The 19,632-nt window shown below is 37.1% G+C and overlaps 3 protein-coding genes and 3 long non-coding RNA genes across 8 annotated transcripts in view; 3 read left to right on the top strand and 3 right to left on the bottom strand.

Annotated features, from left to right (window-relative positions):
• The window catches only part of LOC147838686 (uncharacterized), a 1,589,207-nt gene that overhangs the window by 789,232 nt on the left and 780,343 nt on the right, over nucleotides 1-19,632 (bottom strand). The window lies entirely within an intron of this gene.
• The window catches only part of LOC147838694 (uncharacterized), a 200,245-nt gene that overhangs the window by 18,326 nt on the left and 162,287 nt on the right, over nucleotides 1-19,632 (bottom strand). The gene's annotated exons all lie outside the window — the stretch shown is intronic.
• Nucleotides 1-19,632, top strand: part of cert1b (ceramide transporter 1b) — a 355,936-nt gene that overhangs the window by 250,266 nt on the left and 86,038 nt on the right. The window lies entirely within an intron of this gene.
• si:ch211-241b2.1 lies at nucleotides 2,395-10,268 on the top strand. The gene is given in 5 exon segments (NM_001017868.2): nucleotides 2,395-2,423; nucleotides 2,965-3,084; nucleotides 6,919-7,612; nucleotides 7,644-9,217; nucleotides 9,253-10,268. Coding segments are annotated over 2 exon segments (735 nt in total). The 5' UTR covers nucleotides 2,395-2,423; nucleotides 2,965-3,026; the 3' UTR covers nucleotides 7,596-7,612; nucleotides 7,644-9,217; nucleotides 9,253-10,268.
• Nucleotides 12,231-15,069, bottom strand: LOC147831717 (uncharacterized). The gene is made up of 2 exons (XR_015519884.1): nucleotides 14,974-15,069; nucleotides 12,231-13,297 (listed from the first exon to the last, which is right to left on the bottom strand). It is a non-coding gene; the product is annotated as an uncharacterized LOC147831717 (long non-coding RNA).
• Nucleotides 15,078-19,428, top strand: si:ch73-299h12.6. Of its 2 annotated transcripts, none has more exons than XM_087299095.1 (3): nucleotides 15,078-15,158; nucleotides 16,516-16,672; nucleotides 18,687-19,428. In XM_087299095.1, the coding sequence occupies exons 2-3, from the start codon at nucleotides 16,615-16,617 to the stop codon at nucleotides 19,355-19,357; spliced, it is 729 nt and encodes a 242-aa protein (XP_087155221.1). In that variant the 5' UTR covers nucleotides 15,078-15,158; nucleotides 16,516-16,614; the 3' UTR covers nucleotides 19,358-19,428.

The following is a 19,632-nucleotide window of genomic DNA, read 5'->3' as shown; positions in this document are numbered from 1 at the left end:
CCTGAGACTGCTGCCCCCACAACCCGGCCCTGGAAAAGTGGATGAAAATGAATGATAGGATTTGTAGCTAAATCGTTTGCCCGCAAAGCAGCATTTCACATTGTTTACATCATTGCTACAGCATACCGTTAACGCTAGACACTGTACATGTCATGATCAATTTTATTAAATAAAAACACTTACTTGTAGCTTACAACTTCTGCTTTGAGGAGATTTTAGCCGAATCCAGCACTGAACTGGGAGAGATTCTGGAGCTGTTTTGTCAAATCATGCTTGCTGTGTGTTTTATAATTCTCTGGAACATAATTAATATTGAACTGTAAGCACTTCTGTCTTTGTGTCGTGTCCTTTGGAAGCCCAAATACAGAAACAGACGAAGCTCTGTGGAAACAGCCGTGTTTAGACGCATTTTTTGCGTCATCTCTGCTATAACGTAAAGCCTGGTTTATACTTCTGCGTCAAGTGACCGGCGTAACTCACCTCGCAGGCAACGCGCGTAGCTGTGCATTTATACTTCTGCGCGCTGTCTCTGTTGGACTGCATTAACACTTCCGAATCGCTAGTTGGCAGTGAGGTGTAAATGTTCCTCTGTGTCGAGTTTCTTTGCTGCTGTTTTGCGTTTCCTGAACACTTCCTGGTTGTACAAGTGGCTCAAACTCGCTCATTTTGAGGCAGGAACCGGCGGACATGCAACATTGGGTTCGCGCCATTCGCGCGGCTCTCGGTCCCGACCCGACTCGTCAGCGCTACCAAGCCGACCAATCACAGAGCTTACGCTACGCGTTGTTGCAACGTGTAGTTACATTTTTTCAGAGGTGCACGTCATGCTATGACGAGAGGTGCTATGCGCCAGCACTGTAGCATACGCCGGTGTTTGATGCAGAAGTAGAAATCAGCCTTTACAGTGCTTCTGGCCACGCCCCTTACCTACATGCGCAGTGTGGGATGCGCAGTAAACGAACTTGTGATGTCACAGGGGGCGGAAGTATTTTTTTGTAGTCCCCAAAATTCGTTCATTGTAGGCTTTGCTAAGCTAACTCTGTAAAAACCAAGGTCACCCTTTGCATTGAACTTAGAACTTTTTACATTCAGAGATGTTGTTTATGTTCACACAGCTGCATTACACATCAACTAAAGTTTAAAACATGAGATCGTAGTGGACCACCCCTTTAATAATTTGGCAAATAATTTGATTACTGATGTCCATGTAAACACAGTCACTTTCTCCTGTGTGTGTGTGTGTGTGTGTGTGTGTGTGTGTGTGTGTGTGTGTGTGTGTAGACTCTGAAACTCAGCGCGTGGTCAAATAGACACTCCCACACCTTCCCTCTTTTGCTCCTCCGACACTCCCCCCTAAACAGAGCTGGACACGCCCACTTTTCTGTCTTTTTCCAAAGTAGAGGTGTGAAAACACCCTGCTGAAACGAGGGGGTTTCATGGCCCTTTAAAGGGAATGAGAGACGAGACTCTGATTGATTTATTCTCCAAACACACCTATATCTCATTAAGAGAATAAGCTCAACCCTGTTAGATAATGCGCCACGGCGCAAAGCGGATTTTTCCATCCTTAAAATAGCAAACGTGGATTATGACACGCCCTTAATGCGTTTGCGCCTTCGCTTTGCACTTTGTACATGGATCTTCAAAATAGAGCCCCAGTGCAGACTCATGTGCAGTGAGGAGATTGTAGCCAAATGTTGATTAAACCAGTTTTGAATCAGTTTGATTAGACAGCTGATTGTACAAGAAACAACCCTGAGTTTCAACAACAGATTATCTCTTGTGTCTATGTATGCCTCCATGGTTCAGCTTTTTACTGGTCGGAGATCAGCTCTTAATAGTTTAGTGCCGGCCTGACCCCTCTGGAAGCTTCTGTAGCCAAAATAAGTCTCTTGCGTTTGTGTGAAGCACACTTGGCAATAAAAATAAATCTGATTTTGATTCTGAAGTAATGAAAATTAGATATTTTTACCAGCTTTTGTTATAGAGGTACCTGTTTCTGTATTGAGCTTTGGTTGGGTAAACAATGAGTATATTTTTATTTTTAAAAGGAAAACAAAAATTTATTTAATATACTCAGCCTCAAACCTTTATTTATTTCTACTGTTAAACACAAAAGAAGATATTTGAAGAGAGATAAAAACCGGTAACCCTTGACTTGCATAGGAAAAAGAAATACCATGGAAGTCAGTGGTTTCTAGCTTTCTTTAAAATATCTTTCTTTGTGTTCAACAAAATAAAGAAACTCATAAAGGTTTGAAAAAGGTAAAAGGGTGGGTAAATGGTGACAGATTTTTTTTTTTTTTTTTTTTTTTTGGGGGTGAACCATCTCTTAAAGCCGACAAAGAGAGGGAACTATATGGATATGTAGAAACACGGAACAATTTAACTGATGCACAAAACATATGGTGCTAAAGCTGGCGGTGAGTAAATCAGCTTTCCCCGGATTTATTTTATGGCATACTAACTTAATTATATTTAAATTTCTTATTGACAAACGTAAGGAAAAATACTATTACGCTGGTAATCTGTATCATCCTAATTATTGACTGTTTTATACACGAAACTGACGACGGACAGTGCGTTAGTATTGATAGTCTGCAGTTAAATAGCAACCGCATTGCTAAACCCACCGGCTGTGAACTTGTTTTATCAATTTGTGTATGGAGAGTTACTTTACATCAGATTTTTACCAGTTTGTGAGTGTGTTTATTTTATTTTATTGGGGAAATTCAACTCATTCGCGTATGGAGCTCGAGTTTGATTCCCAAACGAATGATTCTTAAGAGTCGGTTCATTTTAGTGAATCAAAACAATCATCAGTAGCGGTTACTGGAAACAGATCGAACTCTGATGTTCCTGTTGATTACTTTCATCATATCCAACTTGAAATTGACCAGCTTATCTATATATTTACACATGATGAGAGTTTATTTCATGAGGAATATTACCATCTTCCCACAGCTGAAGAAGAAGCCAACAGGAGGAATTACTGCAGGGGAAACAACTGACATACAATAGTGAAGATGGAGATTAAGGAAGAACCCTGCAGAATAAAAGAGGAGGATGCAGAGGAACAAATAGGTTTGTGTTTTTAATTAGTCTTTCTTTTTAATGACTGCTTAGGAACATTAATGTGAAAAATTACTTATAACAATACAAACCACATATTATATATGGGTAATTCTTCAACTATGGGGACTTTTATGTCCTTTGATCATCCAAAAATACAAATAATTTTGTTCTAATTCCTCTTTCCTTGTCAAACTAACAATAAAACCTACTTTTAAAACATTTACTACCTTTCTATTATATTATTTTCATATTATTCAACCTCCTTTTAGGTGTCAAAATTACTATTTTCACCTTGCCGCACACCCAGTTATAAACGTCAACAATAAAAATAAAAATTTTTTAAAAAATAATTATATTCATTGGATTTTTACTATAATACAGTAATAACAAAACATCTTCAAAAAAATACACGCACAACAACAACAAAAATCATAATAACACAGAACAATGTAGAGCGGGGGGGAAAAAGAAAGGCTCAGATTACTTATAAAACAGCACTACCCCACATTAAACAGATGAAAACAACATTTTAAAATATTATTTATCTGGTATCTATTAATGTATCTTAATTAAGCACTAGTGAAATAAGTTAAATATTTTATAGTTATAAATAAGAGACTATTATCAATGTTGTCTTTTATATAAAATATAGCTGTCGCACAGTATCAGTGTCATTTCCAGCACTGTAATGTCGCTTTAAAAAGTTTGTGTGAGATTATTGAGGTGGTTTCTATGAAAATGAATAGTGCTATCTGGGAACATCTTCAAGATGGAGGGAATTTACATTTTTATCAGCAACACTTGAATAAAAATCAAGGTAAATATTGCTTGATAAAGAAATTACATTTATTCTACGTCATTTACAAACATGTTGTACCTTATATATGTATATATCTTTATTTTTTTCACAATAAACTGTTGAAATCTCATTTCCACCACTGTCATTTCCATCACCACACACATTTTTAAACAATATTTAAAAAGAATATTAAAAAGGTCTCATCACACTAGGGCTGTGCAATTAATCGAAAATCCGATTTCGATTTTAGCATCTAACGATTATGAAAAACCATTAATCGAGATAAACGATTATTAACTTAGCAGCGCGAAAGACTGCATGCTTATGTGTGTGTGTGCATGCTGACCACATGAATGCGTGCCGCATTCAGTCTCATTCGCACACTGAGACGAGCAGAGCGCTGTCAGCGCACACATCTAAAGTCATCTTAACATGAGCGCAAATAGGTGTCAAAATGCGGTGTTTAGTGATTATTCATATCAACCCTCATTTATGTAATAAACAAACGAGTTGAGAATCAAAAGACACGTGAAACAGAAACCATTAAAGTGAAAGTGCGCGATGTTCCTGCTGCTGCCTGTTTTTATCAACAATCAAACAACAATACGAGAAAATCCTTCAGTGCTTTTGTTGAAAAACAAAAAAAAAAAGTGAAAAAAGTGTGTTTCTTACAGTGAAGATGCTTAATGCACAGTTTCATATTTTTATTCTACTATATTCATTTCTCTTTCCTTTCGGGGGTGGAAAATAACTGTATATATGCAGTTACACTCAGAATTATTAGCCCTCCTGAATATTAGCAGCCCTTTTCCTTCCCAATTGCTGTTTAATGGAAAGAAGTTTTTTTTTTCAACTTATTTTTGATCATAGTAATTTTAATAATTTAATATAATTTCTAATAACTGATTTCTTTTATCTTTGCTCTGATGACAGCACATAATATTAGACTATTTTCAAAAAAATAAGCATTCAGATTCAAAGTGCGATTCAAAGACTTAATTAGGTTAATTAGGCAAGTCATTGTATAACAGTAGATTCTTCTGCAGACAATCAAAAATATTTATTGCTTAAAGGGGCTAATAATATTGACCTTAAAATGGGTTTCAAAATATTTAAACCTGCTTTATTCTAGCCGAAATAAAAAAAAACAAATAAGCCTTTTCACAGAAGAAAAAAGGTGAGGCAGTGGCGCATTAGGTAGTGCTGCCGCCTCACAGCAAGAAGGTCGCTGGGACGCTGGTTCGATCCTCGGCTCAGTTGGCGTTTCTGTGTGGAGTTTGCATGTTCTCCCTGCGTTCGCGTGTGTTTCCTCCGGGTGCTCTGGTTTCCCCCACAGTCCAAAGACATGCAGTACAGGTGAATTGGGTAGGCTAAATTGTCCGTATGTATGAGTGTGTGTGGATGTTTCCCAGAGATGGGTTGCGGCTGGAAGGGCATCCGCTGCGTAAAAACTTGCTGGATAAGTTGGCGGTTCATTCCACTGTTGCGACCCCGGATTAATAAAGGGACAAAGTCGACAAGAAAATGAATGAATGACAGAAGAAAAAAATATTATAGGAAATGCTGTTAAAATTCCTTGCTCTGTTAAACATGATTTAGGAAATATTTATTTAAAAAAAAAAATTCTCTGGAGTGCTAGTAATTTTGACTTCAACTGATAATCGTTTTGAATAATCGTGATTACAATTATGACCAAAATAATTGTGAATAGGATTTGTCCCAAAATCGAGCATCCCTACATTACACATTAAACATGTATTCACAATGTATAAGTTTGTGCTCTATTTATTCAGTTTATTTATTTTCTAATAAGCTCTTAACCGAATTAATATTCAATTTTAGTATGTGACCAGTGTACAATTCAGCATGCAACTCATTTATTTCATTGACAAATGTATAGTTATTATGTATACTGTGAAAAGATTGGTTAAACTAGATACAAAAATGATCTTAGACAGTGTTTAGCCCCTTTCACACATACAGGGAAAGGTTGTATGTGTGAACAGGTCCTTTTTGAAAATACCGGTAAATTCGTTCTGGCTATTTTCCGGAAAGAGAAGTTGTAACATTACCGGTAATTTGCCGGAATGCTGCGCTGTGTGAATGCAGAAGGAAGATTACCGTAATAAGCGCGTGCACGTCTAGAACGTGCTAACATGAGACGTCTGCTTTAGCCAATCCCAACAGTCAGACGCATTTACGTCCGCGCGGTTTGTGAGAATAAAAGCCTTTGAATTTTTTTCCAGACACATTTAGCTGCTAGAAGTTAGTCAGATCACGTTTATATGTTCTTCTTAATGCCAACTGTGCAAATAATCATCGATGAGATGCTTATGATAAGCTGCTGTTTGTTTACCTTCAAGCTTTGCGTGTGCCTGTGAAACAGCCTGTGAGCGCCTGCACACACACATATTATGAACATCTCGACATGCGAAAGTGATCCTGCGAAAGTTGTTCACAATATTGATCATCCACAGAGTTTGTAATTTAGTCAAATGTTTACAAACACAAGCGCAGCCGTTTAAAGCTCATTTGTGGTGAATGATGTCAGAATTTACCGGTATTTTGGAATGGATGTGTGAATGCTCTTTTCCGGAAAATTTCCGTAATGTCCTCGCCTGTGTGAACAGCGCTTTTTTGAATATACCGGTAAAGTCGTTCCGGAAATTTTCCAGATATCTACCGGTATCACTGTGTGAAAGGGCCTTTTGACTGCCATCATTCATTTGATTTTGATAAAAGCTGTATATTGAGATGTGCTGGAATTGACATTTCAGTTTACAATGGAAAAACTGTTCCTCTTCTCATCTAAGTTTGTCCTTTGTTTAAACTTATGAGGCTGCTCTGTTAATTTTGAACATGTTTTTTTTACTCAACTTCACAAGGCTAAAAGTGCCTGTAGTTGAAGAATGGCCCTTATATTATGCTAAAACTATATTCCCTGTTTTGTTTCACATTTATACTTATTTAACACCTCTAATAAATTAATCGATTTTGGAATGAAGTCAAACACCGCGGGTTTAATAAACCTAATCTTCTCACAGATGAATATGGAGATGCAGTCGGTTCACAGACTGAAGAAACCTTCAGACCAAAACAAGCTAGAAAAGCTGAAGCCAAAGGCCCGTTCATCTGCTGTGAGTGTGGAAAGGTCTTCCAAAAAAAATCACATTTTAACAGCCACATGAGATTTCACACTGGGGAAGGACTGTTGACATGCACCGAATGTGGAAAGAGTTACACCGAGAAATCAAGGCTGGTTTCACACATGAGGGTTCACACTGGAGAAAGACCGTTTACCTGCTGTCAGTGTGGAAAGAGTTTCAGATATAAACACGCCCTCAAAGAGCATCTGCTCTCTCACATTAGAGGGAAGCCGTTAAGCTGTGATCAGTGCGATAAAACATTTGTTTATTCGTCAAACCTGAGCACACACCTGAAAGTCCACTCCGGACTGAAGCCTCACTGCTGCTCTTTTTGCGGAAAGAGTTTTTCACGACTGGAAAATTTAAGAATTCACAGCAACGTCCACACTGGAGACAAACCTTATGTGTGTTCAGACTGCGGGAAGAGCTTTACGTCGTCGGGCAACTTAAAAACACACCGGAGGATTCACACCGGAGAGAAACCGTATCAGTGTTCACACTGTGGGAAGAGTTTCACTTTTTCAGGAAGCCTGAAACATCATGAGAAAATTCACACTGGAGAACAGCAGTATTAGGGATGTTCTTGTGCAGGGTGTCTGCGGGCTCTTAACAAGAATTAGAAAGTCTAAAATTTAAAAATCAAAATTTTAGGCCCTAAAAGTCTTAAATTGGCTGTTCTAGGTCTTCTAGGTAATTCTTTTTTGTTGTTGTTGCTTGGTTTTTGTGGTGTTGTAGTTCTTTATTTTACTAGTCCAAATGTAATTTGTGGTATTACAACTAAAAATGAGACCAACATGCAATAGCCAATCCTCTTTCTGTTATTGAACAATTGTGGCGTCATCACTCTGTTTGCGGAGGTTTGTTTTGGGTGCGCGTGACATGATTTCAGCTGGCGAAGCGCACTAAATTTTTTGAGACTTGAGCGAATGTTTGCGTGGTGCCAAGTTTAATTTGAGTTGAATATGAATCACTTTAAAGAGACATCTATACAGACATCTTTATGATTCGTCCATGCGTTATCATAGGGAGAACCCAATGAACAATAATTATTGGATAGAAATTGCAACAGCTGTGGGAAAGGAGGAAAGTTTTTGTTAAAAAGTTGACCTGAGGGATAAGATTGTTAAAACTAAAAGAGGTCATGGCAAAAGTTGGTAACTGGAAATATTTGAACCTATTGGTTTACAAGATACTGATGCTCTGTTTTTCTAGGCTTTATTGCTGATAATGGTCAGGAATCTTGGACCATTATTGCCTTTTAGGCTCATAAGTAGAGGACAGAAACTAGCCAGACAGTAATGTGTGAATTGTTGAGTAGGCAAAAAAAGAAGAAGAAAAACTTACTGTAAAAAAAAATCCATAATTTTATGTTTTTTTTCGGCAGCTGGGGTGCCGGGAAAAAAAAGTAAAATAATGGCTGTTAAATTACAGAAATTTACCGTAAAATAACAAATATTACAGAAATTTACAAGAAATTAAAATTTAGGAAAATTTCTGTAATTTATTCGTTATTTTACTGTAAATTTCTGTAATTTAATATCCATTATTTTACGGTAAATTTCTGCAATATAATATCCGTTATTTTGCTGTACATTTTTGTAATTTAACGGCCGTTATTTTACGGTAAATTTCTGTAATTTAATATCTGCTATTTTACGGTAAATTTCTGTTATTTAATATCCATCATTTTACCGTAACTTTCTGTAATTAATATCTATTATTTCATGGTAAATTTCTGTAATTTAATATCCGCTATTTTAGGGTAAATTTCTGAAATTTAATATCCGTTATTTTACGACAAATTTTTGTTATTTAATATCCGTTATTTTACGGTAAATTTCTGCAATTTAATATCCGTTATTTTACCGTAACTTTCTGTATTTAATATCCATTATTTTACGCTAAATTTCTGTAATTTGATATCTGCTATTTTACACAAAATTTCTACAATGTAATATCTTTTATTTTGCTGTAAATTTCTTAAATTCAATATCCGTTATTTTACTCAAAATTTCAGAAATTTAATATCCGTTATTTTACGACAAATTTCTAAAATTTAATATCCGTTATTTTACGGTAAATTTCTGCAATTTAATATCCGTTATTTTGCTGTAAATCTCTGTAATTTAGCGGCCTTTATTTTATGGTAAATTTCTGTAATTTAATATCCGTTATTTTACGGTATATTTATGTAATTTAATATCTGTTATTTTACGGTAAATGTTTGTAATAGAACGGTCGTTATTTTGCCTTTTTTTCCCGGCGCCCAGCTGCCATAAATAAACCGTAAAATTACGGATTTTTTTTACAGTATACTTTTTTTGTTCCTTTTGTTCTTTCCATAACAAAAATGTAATTGTAGAGCAGCCCATGTTCTTTAGTCATTAATATTTAATATATTTAACTGTGCGAGATATGAACAAAAGCAAGTGATGCTTAAAAGTTTGATTTAATACATTTTAAATGATTATACAAATCTTTATAATCTTTATAATAAATTCTAAAAAATATATTAAAATAGTTAGTTTAAAAATCTTGAACAATATTAATGATATGACGTAGTTCCGTAAACTTCCTTTTTCTCAGTTTATCCGTCTGACTTTACGGTGGCTTTCTTTTGACGGCTGCTGTCATTTAAAAGAGCCTCGTCCGTTTAAGGTGCACATGGAGTCAGCGGAGGTGTGCGATGCATAAATAGTGTAAATCAGCCTTTAGATGTGTGTTTGTTTTTGTCCTGTAGTTCAATGCTGCATCTAACCTGTCTTCAGAACTGTTCAATCTGAATACATTTATTTGCCACTTATTTTGTGATTTAGCATTTTCTTTTTCTGTGTATGCGTGTTTTTACATTGTGATATAGGTCTTAAATTTAATCCCTAATAGTCTTAAAAAGTCTTGAATTTGACATTATGATATCTGCAGAAACGCTGTTGTGGCAAGATTTCTATTTAATCTAATGGAGCCTTTTCACTTTTATAGCATCAGAAGTCGTCATAGTTGGTAAACTCAGAGCGCAGTGAATGGGAGAGTACAACAAATCATTATTCTACGCTACTATTTGCTGAAAAAATAACAGAAAAACTCCACGATGGTGCTATCAAGACTTTCAGAAAGAGGGAAACACTGATAACGGCAGCCAGAAAAGAGAATACTGTGATTTACTGTCTTCCCCAATACACACTGCATAGGATATGTTTCTGTTACAGCTATGTTGAACTTTTGCATATGAATAAAGGTTTATTTAGATGTCTGGTGGTCATTTGTGTCTCCAGCAGAGATGGTTGCTGAATGTAGAGAGGTGATGCATGTTTAAAGGGGTGGTCCAGAATGTTATTTTTAAGGCTTGGTTGTGTTAATAAGATGCAAAGCAATGTGTGCTCATGTTTAACTTGAAGGAAATCGTGTTATTTTTTCATAAATCTCACTTTGATTATACACAGCTACTCAGCTAACATGAAAACGACTGTCATATTTCCTAGTTCCTCTAAAAGGCCCACCCTCAAGTGACTCTGATTGGTCATCATCATAATATGCTGTGATACGCCGATCGGCTTCACGTCACGCCCTGACAAGCACGCGCGTTTTGTGTAAACAGTCAGTCAGTCAGTCAACACGTGTCTGTAACGAGTGAAAATGGGATGCGGCTCCTTTAACTGTTTCTGTGCCTTTTAGTGTGTTTATGCGTGTATACGATGAAGTATTTGTAACACGAGAAGCGCATGTGCGCGGGAGAGATTTTTATTGTTCTTTTTCTCTCATGCTCGGATTAAGTTATTTTCTGTGGTGACAGAATAAAGCACAAGATGTGAGATGAGACCTTTGTGAGCCTGGATTGATTTGTTTTTGATGTTACACTCCAGTTGGGAAATCATTGCTGTATTTTTTTTAAATCAATGCGTTACAGGACGTCTTTCATGCATATGCGGAATATGCCTGTGTAAGTAACATGAATCGTTCACATATCTTTTGCGACTTTATTGTCCGAGTTGTAAAACGCATAGCATAGCTGCCTATAGAGAGAAATTCTGCCGTCTCACACAGAGAGACGCAGGTGCTGGCCAAGAGTGCGTGTATGTGTATGTGTGTGTGTGCGTTTACAGCCGTTTGATAAATATGGATTTGTAACGTTAGCTAAGTCGTTAGCGGTTACCATAATTTCCCGTTGTTTACATCTTTGCTACAACACACCGTTAAAGTTAGACACTGTACATGTCATGATCAATTTTAACAAATAAAAACACTTACAGGTCATGACTCAGAGTTCACAGCGTCTCCTTGCTCCATCTTTGAGGAGATTTTAACTGAATCCAGCACTGAACTGGGAGAGATTCTGGAAGCTGTGTTTTGTCAAATCATGCTTGCTATGTATTTTATAGTTCTCTGGAACATAATTAATATTGAACTGTAAGCACTTCTGTGTTTGGGTCGTGTCATTTGGAAGCCCAACAACAGAAACAGAACAGCTCTGTGGAAACAGCAGGATGGCATTTCTCTCTCTGCAGTAACGTTACAGCGCCTCTGGCCACGGCCTTAACCTGCGCAGTGTGGGATGCGCAATAACGAACTTTTGTGATCTCACAGGGGGCGGAAGTATTTTTTGTAGTCCCCAAAATTCGTTAATTGTAGGCGTTGCTAAGCTAACTCTGTACAAATCAAGGTCTCCCTTTGCATTAAACTTTGAATATTTTACATTCAGAGATGCTGTTTATGTTCACACAGCTACATTACACATCAACTGAAGTTTAAAATATAATATCGTAGTGGACCACCCCTTTAAATGCATACTGTTGCCAGAGGATATGTTTCTGTTACAGAATAAACAACGCTTAACGCAGTTCTCTGTGTCTGCCTGAGTGATTTCAGTGATCAGCAGGAGAGAAGCGTTACATTGGTGCCGTGACCGGGATAAAAGGGGGGACTTTAGACCAGTGGTTCTCAAACTTTTGTTCACTAATACCACCTCAGAATTATTTTTTTTTATCTTTAAGTACCACCATAATGATCATATTGAAAAACAGTAGCGTAGTGGGTATAATTAAGCAGCTACAGCACTGCACAGTTCAAAAACAAGGCAGATTAACTTCTAATATCATGAATATTTACATTTAGTCATTTAGCAGACGCTTTTATCCAAAGCGACTTACAAATGAGGACAAAGAAGCAATTTACACAACTATAAGAGCAACAATGAATAAGTGCTGTAGGCAAGTTTAAAACATTAGTAATTTATTTATTTTTTATTTTTTTTGTAGTTAGTGGTGGAGCCACAATTGCAGATTAGGAAAGAAAGTGGAGACTAAATAGTTGAGTTTTTAGTCGTTTCTTGAAAGTAGCGAGTGACTCTGCTGTTCTGATACAGTTAGGGAGTTCATTCCACCAACTGGACAGATTGAATGCGAGAGTTCGAGAAAGTGATTTCATCCCTCTTTGGGATGGAACAACGAGGCGACGTTCTTTCACAGAACGCAAGGATCTGGAGGGCACATACATCTGCAGAAGTGAGAGCAGATAAGAAGGAGCAAAGCCAGAAGTCGCTTTGTAAGCAAACATCAGAGCTTTGAATTTGATGCGAGCAGCAACTGGCAGCCAGTGCAAACAGATGAGCAGCGGAGTGACATGTGCTCTTTTAGGTTCATTAAAGACCACTCGTGCTGCTGCGTTCTGAAGCAGCTGAAGAGGTTTGATAGAGTTAGCTGGAAGCCCGGCTAGTAGAGAGTTGCAATAGTCCAGTTTGAGAGAACAAGAGCTTGAACAAGGAGTTGAGCTGCATGTTCAGATAGGAAGGGTCAGATCTTTCTGATGTTATAGAGTGTGAAGCTGCAAGATCGAGCAGTTCTAGAGATGTGGTCAGTGAAGTTTAGTTGGTCATCAATCATTACTCCAAGGCTTTTCACCATTTTGGATGCAGTAATGGTTGCCCCATCCATCTGGATTGAAAAGTTATGGTGTAGAGTCGGGTTGGCAGAAACTACAAGCATTTCCGTTTTCGCGAGGTTCAGCTGAAGATGATGATGATCTTTCATTCAGTGTGAAATGTCTGACAGGCAGGCTGAGATGCGAACTGGAACCGAGGGATCATCAGGGTGAAAAGAGAGGTATAGCTGGGTATCATCAGCATAGCAGTGGTAGGAGAATCCATGTTTCTGGATGACTGATCCTAATGGAGAAGAGAAGTGGTCCAAGAACAGAGCCTTGAGGTACCCCAGTGTTTAGATGCTGTAGGTTGGACACCTCTCCCCTCCAAGACACCCTGAATGACCTGTCAGAGAGGTAAGATCTGAAAAAAAAAAACAGCCTGAAAAAACCCTGTACTGTGCTTACAGGTAAAAATAAATAAAACGTCAACATTTAAATTAAAATGTGCTTTTAAAATAATAAGTAATTAAAATGGCACAAATTTAAAAAAAACGGCAGTACTTAAATGTAAAGTATTTTCATAAAGTAGTCTAATCATCAAAACCTGAATATCTCTGAAAACCTCAATACCTCATAAATAGGCTATATGTCATCATATTCATATATAATCTCTTTTTGATAATATTTTAAATATATGATGCATGTATACATGGCTTATTTGTATATCTTTGAAATCTAAACATTAACTTGTATTTTAGATATATTAATGGGATTTAAATATTTAATTTAGATATTAGATCTGCTTACTGCACATTAGAGTAGGCTATTTGTGTCAGAAAAGCAAGTTGTTAAACTTTACCTGTCAACATGGGATATAAAAATAAGGGGTACGCCCCAACAACTGTTACAAATATGGGGAGGAAATTAGCTTCAAATGACAGATATACGATTATCGTATACATCAAAGGGTTAAAGGTGTGTTCATTTTTTTTTACTTTAATTATTATATTTTACTTTGATTCCTCCGGGTACCACTAAGTAAGCCTGCGTACCATTAGTGCAGGGGTGGCCAACCCTGTTCCTGGAGAGCCGCATTCCTGCAGATTTCATTTGCTACCCATATCAAACACACCTGAACCAATTAATTAGGACCTGAACACCACGTGATAATTACAGGCAGGTGTGTTTAATAAGGGTTGCAACTGAAATCTGCAGCAAGGCGGCTCTCCAGGAACAGGGTTGGCCACCCCTGCTTAGTGGTACACGTACCACAGTTTGAGATTCACTGATTTAGATTAATAGTCAATAAACTTAAATGGCTGACTTCTAAATGAATTACAGCTACTTTTATTTTTCACACTTAAATATTTTGTTTTATATAAGCTAAACTAATAACATAGAACTTTTCTCTTTACTTTTATTTCTGACTTCTGTATAATAATGTGGATCAGGTTCTTTTGCTTGGATACAGCTGCAGCTGGAAGTTAATGATAATTATCTATATTATTTATTATTACATTATCCATTAATTATATTTAATTGACGTCTACCCCTACCCAACCCTCACAGTGATGTAAAAATGGTAGTTATACAGAGTATTGTTCATAATATTTATGAAATTACCCATTAAATTGTGTTTTATTAGCACCTAACCTTAGCCCAACTTTAACCCAACCATCACAGTAATGTTAAAACAGTAATTATACAGTGTTATTAATATTAATTATTAAACTACACATTCAATTATATTTTATTAGCACCTATCCTTACTCCAACCCTCACAGTAATGTAAAAACAGTAATTATACAGAGTATTATTCATAATATTTATGAAATTACCCATTAAATTGTATTTTATTAGCACCTAACCTTAGCCCAACCTTAACCCAACCATCACAATAATGTTAAAACTGTAATTATACAGTATTATTAATATTATTTATTAAACTACACATTAAATTGTATTTTATTAGCACCTAACCTTAGCCCAACCTTAACCCAACCATCACAATAATGTTAAAACTGTAATTATACAGTATTATTAATATTAATGATAAAACTACACATTCAATTGTATTTTATTAGCAACTACCCTTACCCCAAACATAAACCCAAGCTGTGTCCCTTCTAGACTTTCCCGGTTACCGTCAGTGGTGGCGCTCGAGCATCGGAAACAACGACGAACATCCGAGTCTACGAGAAGAAGAAGACAAGAAACGCTCATAAACATGAGAAGTGAAACACAGCCGTTCACGATGCTCTAAATCAGCTGTATTTACTACTGTAAGTACATTCACTTTATTACTTATTATAAGATAGTTAGTCAGGACTCGGTTCATTTGAATGAATCCAAAACACATAAACCAGCCGGAGTTTTACAAAATTAACGTTAATATCTTCATATCTGAAGGCTGGACTTTCATTTCGTCGTAATATGACATATAAATATTGTAAAATCTAAACGCTTTGTCGGCGATATTGAGTATAAATGTGATTAATTGAGACATTAGAGTACACATACTATACAAATACTAATATACAGTATGTGTATTCATCAGTAGAGTTAAAGAAATCGAATTAACAAAGACAATTAAAAACACTGTGTCAGACTGGTAATGGCAGCCATAAGAGAGAACAATTTATTATATTGTGATTAACATCACATTTATTATAGATAATAATAATAATTTGTATTTATATAGCGCCTTTCCAGAGCTCAAGGACACTTTACAAGGAATGCGACAAAAAGATAAACAAACATCCATGAAGTCAAATATAACAAACTGGAATTACACAAACAAGACCTAAGAGACAAATGAGCAGAGCTGGGTCAGTTTGGCAGATCAGAAGTGAAGCATTCAGAAAATAAGTGAGTCTTAAGTAAGGATTTGAATTCAGAGAGATTATTAGCAGAGCGGAGTGAGCGGGGTAGAGAGTTCCAGAGTTTGGGTGCAATAACACTAAATGATCTGCCCCCCATTGAAGAGAGGTGGTAAAGAGGAACAGCAAGAAGGTCAGAGTCAGCAGAACGAAATGAACGAGTTGGGGTGTAAAGGGTAGAGATAGGAGGGAGCTAGGCTATTTAGGGATCTAAATGCAAGGAGGAGAATTTTGAATTTAATGCGATATGCAACTGGGAGCCAATGGAGGTCGTACAAGATTGGGGTTATAAAAGCAGAACGTTTGGTATGAGTATTCTAGCTGCAGAGTTTTGAATATACTGTAATCTGGAGATGAGGCTGGCAGGCAGGCCAATGAAAAGAGCATTACAGTAGTCGATGCGTGAGGAGACAAATGCATGGATGACAGTCTCAGCATCCTTGCTACTGATGAAGGGACGCAGTTGGGAAATGCGGCGTAAATGAAAGAATGCAGATTTAGTGACAGATTTAATGAGAGAGTCGAAGATTACACCTACATTTTTTAAAATGCTGCATTGGATACACCTCATATATTAATTTGTCATTTTTATGCATAAATATTATACAAAAGTATAGCTTTATAAATGTATACATGCAAAAAAAGGATTTTTGACCATTTAAATGCATCTTTATCATCTTGTGAAAAGAGATTTTTAATCTATGGTCAACTTTAAACCTGCACAGATCGTCACTCGTCCATCACTGTTTACTTTCATTAGAGTTCAAATGCTGAGGAATATTCCTATCTTCCCACAGCTGAAGAAGCAGCAAACAGGAGGAATTACAGCAGGAGAAGCAACTGACATACTATAGCAAAGATGGAGATTAAAGAAGAACCCTGCAGAATAAAAGATGAAGAGACAGATGAACAAACAGGTTTGTGTTTTACTTCTTTCTCTTAAAAATAATAAATGGTTTTAATATATATATATATATATATATATATATATATATATATATATATATATATATATATATATATATATATATATATATATATATATTCTCCAAAAACTCCCATAGAGGATTCCAGATATGCCAGTAATCATACGATCTCTGACGCAAGTCATAAGTCAGTTTTTCCAAGGGTAAGAAATTCTGATTTATCCACATATTGACAGAAGGAATGTTAGGAGAGGACCACAACAAAAGTATACATTTTCTTGCGAGATATGTACAAAAGTATAACACAGATTCTAGTCCAGGGGTGGGCAAACTCGTTCCTGGAGGGCCGGTGTCCTGCATAGTTTAGCTGCAACACTAATCAAACACACCTGAACAGGCTGATCGATGGCTGTTTCTCAATATGCGTTCTTCAGCGGTCTTGCGTCCTCGTGTTCTCGTGAAGTTCAGTTCCAATACTCAAGACTGCAAGTACAGAGGACGCGTGAAACTTCCCTGATGTTGATCTTGATATCGAGGACGCACTGATGCAGACTTGAGCACCGAACTCGCTCTAGAAGTCCCAGAAGTCATTGCGACTGGAGTTGGGAAGTGCTGCATTTTATTTAGATTTATTATTAAAGTTCAGAGATATCACTTATTTACCTCAGGAGTTTCCCTAAATGAAACAGTGAAACTAAACATTACCATGAACATCTTAATAAAGGAATAAACACATTAAGGGTGTTTGCTTGCCGAAATTCGTATTAAAATCTGTTTTATTTATATTGTGCAGTGTATATTGATAATGTTTTTATGCAAAGTATATATTTTGAAGAGGGGGGAAACAATAACTCGTTGTATGAGTGCTGTTATGTTTAAATAATTTCCATTTAAAACGCGTGAATGTCACGTGACCATCAGGAAGAACGCAGCATCCCATTTCTCAAAGGACGCGTTCTCTGCCCTCGCGGTCTCCCGAGTTCGTTCTTCCGAGGACACCTGGCAAGACCGCTCTCCACAAGAACGCAAGTCCGTTCTCTGCGTTCTTGGAATTGAGAAACAGCAAGTGTCTTCAAGATCACTAGAAACCTATAAGCAGGTGTGTTTGATTAGAGTTGGAGCTAAACTGTGTAGGACACCGGCCCTCCAGGACCGAGTTTGCCCATCACTGTTCTAGTCCATGACTAAGTTGTAGAGCAGTTTTACAATTCAGAAGATAAACTGCTGGAGAAAGGGCAAAAAGTCTACCTATAATCTTCTGAACTAATTTGTGGATTTCTTTCCAGTATGTCTTAATCATGTCACAGTCACAGAATACATGCATCACAGTACCAACATTGGATTTGCACTTAAAACAACACTGAGAAACATTAGGGAATATCTTATTTAGACGAACCGGCGTTAAATAATTTCTGTAAAAGAATTACAAATTTTGCTCATGCTTTGATATTGTGGCCCCTTTGAAAAATATGCCAGAACAGACAGCAAGCCATTCTTCTTCACTAAAATTTGTTCCACAGTCCTTCTCCCATATAACTTTCAAGGAGGTGTCGGCGCAATAGCCTAGTGGTTAGCGCGCCGACATATGCCGCAATAGCACATTAGTTAGAATCCCGGCTCGACGATATTTCCCTACCCTACCCCCTCTCTCTCTCTCTCTCCCCCTTCACTTCCTGTCTCAATACTGTCCTATCTAATAAAGGCAAAAAGGCCAAAAATAAATCTAAAAAAAAAAACTTTCAAGGAGGTAAAGGAAGAACACCCTACATTGGATAACATTAAGTAAAAAAAAGATATCTCCCCTTTGAGGGAGAATGAAGAACACAATTGTTTTTCCATGTCAGAAAGATTAAGACGTACCCTAGATCATACGTTTTTAATAAAATTAAACAGATTCCATTTTTTGTTTCACATTTATGCTTATTTAATATCGTTAATTTAATTAATAGATTTTTGGACTGAATGAAGACAAACACCCACTTAAATAAACCTAATATTTCCACAGATGAAGTCGGAAATGAAGCCAGTTCACAGACTGAAGAAACTTTCAATTCAAGGAAAGCTGGAGCCAAAGGCCCGTTCATCTGCTGCGAGTGTGGGAAGAGTTACAAAAAAAATTCAGATCTCACCAGACACATGAGATTTCACACTGGGGAAAGACTATTGACATGCACCGAATGTGGAAAGAGTTACACCGAGAAAGGAAAGCTGGTTTCACACATGAGGATTCACACCGGGGAAAGACCGTATGCCTGCTCTCAGTGTGGAAAGAGTTTCAGATATAAAAACGTCCTCAAAGAGCATCTGCTCTCTCACACTAGAGGGAAGCCGTTAAGCTGTGATCAGTGCGATAAAACATTTGTTTATGCATCAAACCTGAGCACACACCTGAAAGTCCACTCCGGACTGAAGCCTCACTGCTGCACTTTTTGCGGAAAGACTTTTTCACGACTGGAAAATTTAAGGATTCACCAGAGCGTTCACACTGGAGTCAAACCTCATGTGTGTTCAGACTGCGGGAGGAGCTTCAGTTCATCGAGCCACTTAAAAAAGCACCAGAGGATTCACACCGGAGAGAAACCCTATCAGTGTTCACACTGTGAGAGAGCTTTCATTTCTTCGGGAAGCCTGAAATATCATCAGAAAGTCCACACTGGAGAACAGCAGTATCAGTGATCTTCATGTGGAAGGCTTTGCTCAATTATATAACCAACCATTTCATTCAAAATAAATGAGTAATAAGCATGTATTGCCTGACATTGCATTAAAAAAAGAAATCCTTTCAAATCAGATCCATCACTCACATTTAAAAAGAAAATTATATACATAAGAGCAATATCACACTCGTAGCAGTGCAATATGGCTGTATATCGGCACTGGTGGGAGGCGTGCTGCAGCCGAGTGCCTTAGTACTGCTACGAGTGTGATATTGCGTTTATACAACAGTTTGG

The sequence above is a fragment of the Danio rerio genome, chromosome 21 (genome assembly GCF_052040795.2).
Source record: "Danio rerio strain M-AB ecotype USA chromosome 21, GRCz13ab, whole genome shotgun sequence".
NCBI lineage: Eukaryota > Metazoa > Chordata > Actinopteri > Cypriniformes > Danionidae > Danio > Danio rerio.
This window is presented reverse-complemented; position numbering and strand designations above follow the sequence as displayed.